This window comes from Protopterus annectens, chromosome 16.part0 (genome assembly GCF_019279795.1).
Source record: "Protopterus annectens isolate FY-2018-M chromosome 16.part0, PAN1.0, whole genome shotgun sequence".
NCBI classification, from domain to species: Eukaryota; Metazoa; Chordata; order Ceratodontiformes; family Protopteridae; genus Protopterus; species Protopterus annectens.
In genome coordinates this window covers 25,841,032-25,853,545 of record NC_056750.1, presented here as the reverse complement: position 1 = coordinate 25,853,545, position 12,514 = coordinate 25,841,032, and the positions used below count along the sequence as shown (strand labels likewise).

General features: G+C 34.5%; 1 protein-coding gene across 1 annotated transcript in view; it reads right to left on the bottom strand.

Moving 5' to 3' along the window:
• NTNG2 (netrin G2) overlaps positions 1-12,514 on the bottom strand; it is a 1,345,571-nt gene that overhangs the window by 899,653 nt on the left and 433,404 nt on the right. Inside the window, exon 3 of the mRNA XM_044058624.1 lies at positions 7,967-8,610. Coding sequence (XP_043914559.1) covers positions 7,967-8,610 — 644 coding nt within the window. The remainder of the gene's footprint in view (positions 1-7,966; positions 8,611-12,514) is intronic.

Here is a 12,514-nt window from a genome sequence, read left to right as displayed (position 1 = left end):
TCTGACTCGTGTACCAAGAGAGAAACAGACAGTTTGTACAAAATACTTCTTACTACACCAGCGAACCGTATGGACAATGTATACAGTTATGTGGGAACTCGCACTGAATACACATATAGATAGATCTGTCTGGGATACAAGGTTCTTGTTACCAATGTTTTCCACTAAATCTTTCAAATTTAGTTTTTTGATTTGTAATGGCACTTTAAATATTTTTACGTAACTACAAAACTGCATAGGATGTGCTATACAGTTTCTAGCATCTGTTGGAGGTGTTCCTCTGGTGCCATATGTGACTGGGTACATCTTTTTTGTTACCACCAAGCTTGCCTGTTTTACTGGTGGATATTCCTACTTTTTCTCTGTCTTCCTCCAATTCTAGGTTGTTGAATCTTTTACTCCTTGCAGGTAAAAAATGTGCAAGGTATATCCAAACTGAATCCCTAAGGTACCATGGTTCTAAAAGTCACAATACACATAGCTTCTATTTATTCCTATAACCAAAAGTAGGTCTGTGTTCATCTGTCAAACATTTCAAAATGAGAAGAGCTAAGTTATAATAAAGACTTTTTATGAATCTTTTAGCTTTTTTTATGGGGTCTTTCATAGCACAAATGGTCAGGCAGAGATCACCAAACAAGTGCCCATGTATCTGAATAATAATTAGAGGGCTTTATTCTGTCTGGCTAGTTTAGGGAGCCAAAAAATGAATTAGGAATCTCTAAGGTCTCTTTAGTTAGACAGAATTTTTGGAGAAATTGATGCAGAAGGGGGGGATATATTTAATAATAGACCCAACATTGTTCTTTACATCAGTTGTAACACAAGCAGTGAGTTGCTATAAGAAAAATCCATAGAGAGAAACTAATGCTTCCGGGGACTTAGAGGAGATTATCCCAGAAATTAACTATGCTAGACAGAAATAGACAGAAAAATTTTCTAACCATGACTGCTCTGTGGAGATGGAAGGAGAACTCACTGTTCGGTAATGTTTCCAAATCTCTAAGGACTGTGTCAGTTTTAAGGAGAAGTGTCCTACATGTGGTAGAAACTGTGGAAGTTAGACTTCCCAGATGTAAACTGCATTTTATTTGGTACAGAATTTGATCCTACTGTTAATTACAACAGACACTGGTTTGGTCAAGCCCTTTCTAGAGTATACAGATGCCTGTAAGGAAGTCCTTGGCAGCACCCAGCTTTCTTCAGTAAACTAGGCCTTTGACTTCCATTTTCACATCAAGGAAGTGGATGTCAAACAAGAGGGGGCCTAAGACTGTGTCCTGTGGGTCACCATTTGTGATATGGTTTTGTATGGAAGAGGTACTGCCAACCTTAAACACATGGGCTCAACAGGTGAGTCAGTTAGGTATCAAATAAGTAACATGGGGGGGGAGGTAAGTGAGCATATTGCTAATGCCTCAATGGGGAATGGTGTTCAAGATTATGCCCTGAACTAGTTAAGCAGTAATGATAGACTGAGTCTAATCCAAAGTCTCAGTAATCCTTTCAAAGAACTCAACCTCACAGAGTAGACATAACGTGCATTTCACGAGAAACAAACTGATTCTGACCAAGGCACTGTATATCATCCAAGTCTTTTGTTTTGAGTTAAATTATAATGCATCTTCTGACTTTGCAAAGGATTCTGCTGAGACTTATGTGCCTATAATTACTAGAGTCTGTGGTGAGGGCACCTGTATGCCATGATGCCACTTTGGCAGATCTCCAAGCCTCTGGATATAACAACTGGAGAATCCTAGGTGGAATATGTTTGGAAGAGGCTTAGTTTGGCAGTGTTTTGTGCTTTCCAGTAGGCAGCAAGGGATGTTATCATAACCTATGGAGATACTGTTTTTATGGTAAAGCACAGCAAGGAATAATTATTTAACAATGTAGAATATATTTAGTAAGTAGCTACTTAGGTATATTATACCATACTGAGTAGCAGTTACCTCTTGTCAGCACACTAGTACACATGATATACCACACTGTACTATATGTGTTTGTGCACCATTCAAAAAGCTTAAAAGTGTAAATCTTTTTGTAAATCTGAATTTTGGAATGGCAGTGTACTACAAACAATGTGCTGAATGCATCTATGCAACTGCACACTGTGTTTATGAATAATCCAGACCATTTGTTTACCCTTATCAAAGGAACATGACAAAGATTCTCATTGTATCTCTTACTGTTTGCTCTCTGTTCTGAACCATTAATTAATTCACTGCCTTAGGCATTCCACAATTAATGGATTTACCTCAGCAGGTACAAATCACTACATGCTCTGCTTGAATGTGACTTATAAGTACGTTTAACTAAGTATGAAAACATGCCTTCCTTATTTAATAAATCTCTTAAATGGATATGGGCCTTTGCCAGGTTTTAGAAAGCAAAACAAAAGCAGTTTAAAATGTCCTAAGCATGTATAAATGATACAAGAATTATTAATATTATATAAACCTTCCCTTTCAAATAGTAAAGAAGTTTCAAATTTAGATACATCACACTATGCAAAAGATTTGATGATTTGTATCTCTTATTCAGTATGGAACAAGGCAAAAGCTAAATTGAGAATTGAATTTTCTACTATTAACAGTTACACAATATACAAACTGAACAAAATGATGTATAGCATAGCAGAATTAATCAGCCTTGCAGATAATCACTTTCCAGCCACATACACATATTAAACAAATGTTTTTTTCAATTTAAAAGATTTAAATGAAACTACCTGAAGCTTATAGTAGCCATCATCAAGTTATTCTGTTCTGAAACTGTCTGGGAATCCAGCTTTACTTTATGCATTTGACTACTTTTAGTTTCCCAAAATAGAATAGTTCTTTTGGGGGTGAAAACACATATGGAGCCACATAGAAAAAAGGTTTGGCTTGCAGAACTTTCAGAAATGATTTTTAACTTCATCTAGCTTCATACTGCTATTTCTTAGTAACTCGAGGATATGCTTTACCAGCATAATCTCTACATAGGTGAATACTAGGCTGACTGCCCTGAAGGGCCACTTTAAGTCTACCCAATAATCCCTGTGGTCAGAATCAAACCCTGTATCTTGTGTGTGTAAGGTAAAGACCTTAACCAGTATGCCAAATTTACCCAAATGTAATATGTTGAATGTTAAAACTATGATTAACTCACTCCCACATTCAAAGCTGATTGTGGTATTTACCGGTTCATGCACGTTTACTAATTATGTGGGCTGCTTTGTTTCATGCCTGATTTTACTACTTGAAAGGCAGACTGCAGAGAGTGCTTTTGTTACATTGGCACTTAATTATGGTAGTGAATTTGTGGCATTCAGTACTGTAGTTAATTTAAATGGAAAAAAGTGTTATAACTGGACATCAGAGGTACAGCCAGAAATGTATATTTTGTGCTCAGACCTAAAGTTGTTGCCCTACCACCTGCCTATCATTTTTAAAATGTACTCAACGCTCAAAATGTCACCCAGTACATATTGGAATGTAAAACGTTTTCAACTGTTGCCACTTATTCCCATAAAAATCTATTTTGGAATGTAAAACGTTTTCAACTGTTGCCACTTATTCCCATAAAAATCTATTTTAGAGGTGTCTTCCTTTCATACAAGAATTATTCTTTCTATACCTCATTACTGTAAATATTTGTTTACACAGTTCTAAACATTCTGTACTTTTGAGTGTTGACATTTCCAAGGGATGCTCAGAAAAAAAAGTGCTAATTTGAGTACACGGAGTACGCCTAGCTACACTCTTTCTGGACAAGGAAAGTAAAAATTTGCCTTCCATGTTCAGTTGAAAAGATTTTTTTGTCTCCAGTTTAAATTTTGTTTGACCACAAGCTCCAGACAATTACAGTTTATCCAGCTAATGCCAGGAATCTAACACCTCATTAGCTAACTGCCAGCGAGCGTTAATGAGCTCACGCTAACTTCAGCAGTTTGGGAATTACCTTTTGCACCAACTACATCATCAGGTACCCAAAATGTTGTGAGGCTTTTTTCCCCATATTATTGCAAATATAAATTCACTTTTTGTTATAAAATCCCTCATTAAAAGCTTTTTCTGGGTACAGTGATGACAGTCAAATGTATTCCTTACCAGTATCAGTGCAGAGACGAAATGGGGATGTGGTCAAAGCTTTTAATTCACTAAGATGTTGTGTAATGTTTCACATTTAACTAAGTAATGTTTCACATATAACTCAGTAATGTTTCACATTTAACTAAGTAATGTTTCACATATAGCTAAGTAATGTTTCACATATAGCTAAGTAATGTTTCACATATAACTAAGTAATGTTTCACATATAACTAAGTAATGTTTCACATATAACTAAGTAATGTTTCACATTTAACTAAGTAATGTTTCACATTTAACTAAGTAATGTTTCACATATAGCTAAGTAATGTTTCACATATAACTAAGTAATGTTTCACATATAACTAAGTAATGTTTCACATATAGCTAAGTAATGTTTCACATATAACTAAGTAATGTTTCACATATAACTAAGTAATGTTTCACATATAACTAAGTAATGTTTCACATATAACTAAGTAATGTTTCACATATAACTAAGTAATGTTTCACATATAGCTAAGTAATGTTTCACATATAACTAAGTAATGTTTCACATATAACTCAGTAATGTTTCACATATAACTAAGTAATGTTTCACATATAACTAAGTAATGTTTCACATATAGCTAAGTAATGTTTCACATATAGCTAAGTAATGTTTCACATATAACTAAGTAATGTTTCACATATAGCTAAGTAATGTTTCACATATAACTAAGTAATGTTTCACATATAACTAAGTAATGTTTCACATATAACTAAGTAATGTTTCACATATAGCTAAGTAATGTTTCACATATAACTAAGTAATGTTTCACATATAGCTAAGTAATGTTTCACATATAACTAAGTAATGTTTCACATATAACTAAGTAATGTTTCACATATAGCTAAGTAATGTTTCACATATAACTAAGTAATGTTTCACATATAACTAAGTAATGTTTCACATATAGCTAAGTAATGTTTCACATATAACTAAGTAATGTTTCACATATAACTAAGTAATGTTTCACATATAACTAAGTAATGTTTCACATATAGCTAAGTAATGTTTCACATATAACTAAGTAATGTTTCACATATAGCTAAGTAATGTTTCACATATAACTAAGTAATGTTTCACATATAGCTAAGTAATGTTTCACATATAACTAAGTAATGTTTCACATATAACTAAGTAATGTTTCACATATAACTAAGTAATGTTTCACATTTAACTAAGTAATGTTTCACATATAGCTAAGTAATGTTTCACATATAACTAAGTAATGTTTCACATATAACTAAGTAATGTTTCACATATAGCTAAGTAATGTTTCACATATAACTAAGTAATGTTTCACATATAACTAAGTAATGTTTCACATATAACTCAGTAATGTTTCACATTTAACTAAGTAATGTTTCACATATAACTAAGTAATGTTTCACATATAACTAAGTAATGTTTCACATATAGCTAAGTAATGTTTCACATATAACTAAGTAATGTTTCACATATAACTCAGTAATGTTTCACATTTAACTAAGTAATGTTTCACATATAGCTAAGTAATGTTTCACATATAACTAAGTAATGTTTCACATATAACTAAGTAATGTTTCACATATAACTCAGTAATGTTTCACATTTAACTAAGTAATGTTTCACATATAACTAAGTAATGTTTCACATATAACTAAGTAATGTTTCACATATAACTCAGTAATGTTTCACATTTAACTAAGTAATGTTTCACATATAACTAAGTAATGTTTCACATATAACTCAGTAATGTTTCACATATAACTAAGTAATGTTTCACATATAACTAAGTAATGTTTCACATATAACTAAGTAATGTTTCACATATAACTCAGTAATGTTTCACATATAACTAAGTAATGTTTCACATATAACTCAGTAATGTTTCACATTTAACTCAGTAATGTTTCACATTTAACTAAGTAATGTTTCACATATAACTAAGTAATGTTTCACATATAACTCAGTAATGTTTCACATATAACTAAGTAATGTTTCACATATAACTCAGTAATGTTTCACATTTAACTAAGTAATGTTTCACATATAACTAAGTAATGTTTCACATATAACTAAGTAATGTTTCACATATAACTCAGTAATGTTTCACATTTAACTAAGTAATGTTTCACATATAACTAAGTAATGTTTCACATATAACTCAGTAATGTTTCACATATAGCTAAGTAATGTTTCACATTTAACTAAGTAATGTTTCACATATAACTAAGTAATGTTTCACATATAACTCAGTAATGTTTCACATATAGCTAAGTAATGTTTCACATTTAACTAAGTAATGTTTCACATTTAACTAAGTAATGTTTCACATTTAACTAAGTAATGTTTCACATATAACTAAGTAATGTTTCACATTTAACTAAGTAATGTTTCACATATAACTAAGTAATGTTTCACATATAACTCAGTAATGTTTCACATTTAACTAAGTAATGTTTCACATATAACTCAGTAATGTTTCACATTTAACTAAGTAATGTTTCACATATAACTCAGTAATGTTTCACATTTAACTAAGTAATGTTTCACATATAACTCAGTAATGTTTCACATATAACTAAGTAATGTTTCACATATAACTCAGTAATGTTTCACATTTAACTAAGTAATGTTTCACATATAACTCAGTAATGTTTCACATATAACTCAGTAATGTTTCACATTTAACTAAGTAATGTTTCACATATAACTCAGTAATGTTTCACATTTAACTAAGTAATGTTTCACATATAACTCAGTAATGTTTCACATTTAACTAAGTAATATTTCACATATAACAACTCATTCTTCCCATCCAATCACTGTTTATTTCAGTTATAAAATCACATTAGTTCAAAAGGAAATGCCTTCCTCTTTTTAAGTAATACCACGGTGTATCATGTAGCTTCATTTTATGTTTATATGTTTCACTGGTGTATCAGTTGCACACACTAATTTAATACAACTTATATTGTTTGCTGCATTATAGTAGAGATGAGAATGTGCCTTTATAAATGACCATGTGGAAGTATTTCATTGTTTCTTATTTATTTACTTGCTTATTTTTGATTAATTTTAAAATGACATTTAAAAAATATATCAAAAATCTAATGTTTTCTAAATGATGTGATTATAAAATCTGATGTCATTTACTGCAGTTATGATGTGGTACAAAGACAGCATTTAGGGATGGTTTTGCACATATACAATCCCAACTATGGAATGATATTTGCATGGTACATTAGTTCAATGCAGTCTGTTTAAAAGGATTACAATTCTAAAAAAGCTTACAGGTTCTCAACTGTTTTCCTTTGGCATGTAACTTTTTACTCTTAAGTTCTCAGAGGTGTGCTTTGGGTGAACTGACAGAATAAGTGGGTAAATGAGTGAGTGATTGTGAGTACATGTTGTGTGTGTGTTTGTGAGTGCGTGTGGTGTGTGTGTGTGTGTGTGTGTGTGTGTGTGTGTGTGCGTGTGTGCGTGCATGTGTGTGTGTGTGTGTGTGTGTGTGTGTGTGTGTGTGTGTATGTGTGTGTATGTGTGCATATACATCCTATGAAGGTCTTTCACCACAATCACAACTGACTGCTTTGAGCTAAGCGAGTGCCAGAATAGAGTGGGTAATTAGAGAACGAATAGCTGAAAGATGCATATAAATATATCAGTAAAACTAAAAAGTAGGTCAGATAATACATTGCTAATTTAAAGCTTGCACTCTTGAACCATCACAAATGGCTGTAATTCATTATAGCTTTCATATAATGGTCCATGATTACATATATGCCTATTGTCAAGTAGCATCACCTTTAAAAAAATAATGAAAAGACTTTAAGAATGCTTTTGATTGAGGGAAATATCTTACCTGGCTGTTACTTCAATGTTTGAAATGGCATAGAAATATTTATTCAAGTTGTCACGTTGGACATATGTTCCACCAAGTGCTGGCCTTAGCAGCCTCAGACGAAGATCTGTTAGAGTAAAAAATTCTTTCCAGCCCTTTGTACTCTCAAACTTCATATAAACGTTGCCCATGTTCCGAAGTTCACGGCCAGCAAATATGGCAAAGCGGTTCCGTACTTCAAAATGGACATTCTTTTGGTTTTTGGAGCCCGCCCACCTAGAGTACTCCTCTGTACAAATAACCCTATTAGCACTACTGATGGTCAGGTCCTGCACCTTCCTTGCAGGCATTTCAAAGGCCTCCAAACAGTCATCAGCATAATATTGATATGGGTGCCATGTCCGCCCATAATCCAGAGACTTTTCCAATATCATTACGGTGGGCCGACCATACTCAAAAGTGATGGTGATGTCATCTGTTAGCTCAATGCTTTTGTTCCAAGACAGAGTGATATTAGCTGTTAATGGCTGGGGATACTTGCTCCAGGATACACTTTGCCAGTATGTTGTGAGTCCGTGCTGCTCTTTATCAAACATAAATTGTATTGGGTGAGCGAGGTCAGGATTTGATGCATCACATTCGTCGCTGCACAAGTACGGGTTTTCCTAAAAATAAATAAATAAATAAATAAATAAATAAATAGCAAATATGCTTCCACTGTAAAATCATTCATCTGTTGTTTGGAAAGTGAATTATTAAAACCTAAAATTATGTACAGAGTTAAAAAATGCTAAAACTCAGAGATGATAACAGGTGACTGCCTTGTTACTTGTGATTAAGCTGTTACCCCAACAACATATTCAATGCTTGAGACAGTAAAGGAGTAGTTTTGTAGGCTGTTGTACTGGATGTAAGTGTCATTTCAAACACTGAAGACGTTGAATTAACTGTAATGGTAATGACAGAAATATTTCTAAGCAGAGTGTGCAACTAGGATTAGAGAATTGTATATTAAACCCTGATTGGAGAATGAATATTTTATCAATATCAAGAATGATGCCGCAATATGTACAAAAGATTGCTGACTTCAACAACTATTGGCTTAGCTTATGGTATCATTCAAAGGGGGGGTGTCTAATATACATATCAGCCTGGTAGGAAATGGTAGACTGTCCTAACTGCTTTGACAGGGATGTTCTGCATCTATACCCCAAGGCTTTCATAGATATTAGCTAAAACTTAATCTACTCCACAGTGCCTTATTTAAGGAATGTCATCCTCAAAAGCTTCCGACATAATAAAATCGACTCCAGGTGACATTACAGTATTCCTGCTCAGTGCTAGGAGCTGTAGCAAAAAATAAATAAATATCTCCACCCCCTGGAAGCACTCTTTATCCTGGAAAACACTGATGCATGCATTGTTACAGAGACCTGTTGCAAGACCATTGAGAGCATACCATCAGTAGAGGGTTTCAACACATTCCACACATTCAATCCCACCACATCAGGTGATGGTATTAAAGATGGTGGTGTCTCCATATTTTTAAAGTAAACACTTAATTTCCAGAGTAGTTAGACAAGATAATGATCTGGAATTTCTCCATGTTTAGCTTACCATTAACAAAATCCCTTATCGCATCACAGCTAATTATAGGACACCCTCAGCACATAACTCCTACCTAACTAGTATGGGGTCCCTATGTATTAAGTCAAACACCATTCTCCTAGGGCACTTCAAAACCTCCGTTAATTGAAACATATGTATATCCTTACATGTATGCCCAGAGATTTCAAGATTTCATCAATGCACTAGGAGATAAAATCCTGGACTTGGCCCTCACCAATACGGGACTGCTCTACTCCCTACCAATGGTAACTCCCTCCCTGGTAAAATCTGACCACAATTGAGTCGTCACCTTCACCTTATGACTGAAGCCAGAAGCATCCTTTGATAACGCACTATTCAATGATAATGTCAAGGCCACCCCATCCGAGTGACGACCCGGATAAATTCAACATCTCCTTCTAAGTTAATGATATTATTGCTTATTTGGAATCCTTTACTGCCAAATTCTCTACACATTTAAACAGCTGCATAGATACAGCTATCCCCCTCCAAATTAAATTGGCAAATTCAAAAATAAACTCCTATGGTGGAACCCAAAAGTAAGCAGTGTCTCTATAAAAAAAAAGGCATTCAACATAAAAATAAATGTACCTCTCAAGATGCAAAAAAAGATCTTGCTTAACTTAACAATCTGGACAGTGATCAAATCAGATATGAGGTACTTCTTTACTATGTTAGAAACTTTATAAACAATGCCCAGCACAATGCAGAGCTAATAGGAAATTATATCACATACTTGGAGCCAGAGGACATAGCCAATCTATTAGCAGAAAAATTTAGATTTAACTTCACCCCCTCCTCTCCTACATTCCAAAACCTCGTGCCCACATCTACACCCCCTTCAAATCTCACATGACCAAGTCCTCCAGGCACTACTGAAAGCCAAGAACACATACCACAATGCTTACTAGCGAGACTGAAACAGGACCTTTTGGATTTCCTACAGGGGTTCTCTAATGGACAAAGTAAATGGAAGACTGCAACTGGTAGTTGCAGAAAGGTAAGATATCAATGGACCCAGTAAATTATAGACTCCTGAGTCTGACCACTCTCATCTGTAAGGCTATGGAAAGGATCATTATGGAGTTAATAAACAAGGACATAGGTGACCTACAAACTCTCAAACTAAGCCAGTTCAGTTTTGCTGGGGAATATCATGTCTCCTTAACTTGGTTGACTTCTTTGAGAAGGTTATGGAAGCAATTACATGACAGCAAATCAGTACACACCACTTTTGTAAACTTTACAAAGGTGTTCAACAGCATCCCAGTTAAACAATAATATAACTCACTGGATTGCAAACTGCCTCACAAACAGAACCCATGAAATTATGGTGGACAGCTCTACCTGCTCCCCAAGCTCTGTCAGTAATGACGTACCCCAGGGTTCAGTTCTTGGGCCACCCTTTTGGCATTTACTTCTTGGATATCAACGTTACTGTTAAGGGTTTTGGCTGACCAAGTTTGCAGATGATTGTGAACTTGCTGCCATCATAAACTTCCTAGAGGACATCAAGATCTTCCAAGATGGACCTTCCCTAACAAATATCTTGTGTCAAAACCATGGAGTAAAACAGAATTTCAAGCATCCTTTGGCAAGCAAGAAGTCCCTTGTAACTATCACATTGACATCTCACTATGGAATAATGATCCAGTTGTTAAAGACCTGGGAAGGATCACCATGTATTCAGTATTGTAAGAAAGTGTTTTTTTTTTTTTATTGCACAGCTTATTGCTAAGGGTATGGCATTCAGGTCCAGGGATGTGATCATTCCACTGTAATCTGCAGTCATCAGACTGATCATTGAGTACAATGCTCCATTTTGTATGTGCATGTCCAGACATTAGACACAAGTCAAATGCCCACAATATTTTTCACTAAGAAAAATCAAGGGCCTAAACTATAAAAACTATGTAGACCACCTCAAAGCCTTGTCCCACTAATTGGTGTCATACAGGTTACAGAGTGTTAATCTCTGCCTCACATACAGAGCCTCAACAGAACATATTTTGTCCAACCTACTGCACATTCATAAGTCCAGTGGGGATAAACATCCATTCAAGAAACAGAAATCTCTTTTTCAACATACAATATGTTGGAGGGCTAGATATGCACTACAGAAAATACCACTTCCTGGGAATTGTCTTCCTCTCCAAATAAACCAAAGTACTGCTCTTACAATATTCAAACATAATCTGGATAAATGGATGAGTAACTGTAAATTTGCCCAGTGGTTCAGCACCTTTGTCCCACAGTGACAGAGGCATCATGTAAATGTTCTACTTACCTCTAGGTTATTCATACTTAAAATATAAGGGCTGAACTTCATGGGAATCTGTGACTAAGCTTCTAAAAATCCTTATGGCTCAATTGCCTAAGTACCTGTGAATCTATGCACCAGTGAATGCTGGATAGAAAAACTTCCTAAAGCTTTCACAGCTTATGACATACCACTCTAAAATGAATTGTACAATGTACATAAAGTGGACTGAAAATAAATGTTTTATCTATAACATACTTTGCACTTAATAAATGGGTTTTATTCCCTGCACCTGAATCAGGTCTCAGAAGGGTCTTTTCACCAGTTCACATTCTCAGAGAAGTAGTAAATCAAACTATTTAAAAAAAATTGAATGTCTGCTGCTGATAACTAAAGGATTTGTGTGGAATAAGAAGGAAGTGAACCTGAAATGCTGTCTGCTGTTATCAAAGTAAACACATGGGCACTGGAATACAAGCAAAATATGGTCATTGCTGAAGGACACAGTGGTACTTGGCAATATGAACATTTCTGTAAGTAGCACTTTGATTGGCCATGGTGATGAAAATTTGTAACATTTCCCTTCCTGATCCCCAGGGGGCGAGATGTGGAGAGGTGCATAACATCGGTAGGAAGAACATGAGGATATTAAGGTAAAAATTATACCCCACAAATTGCAA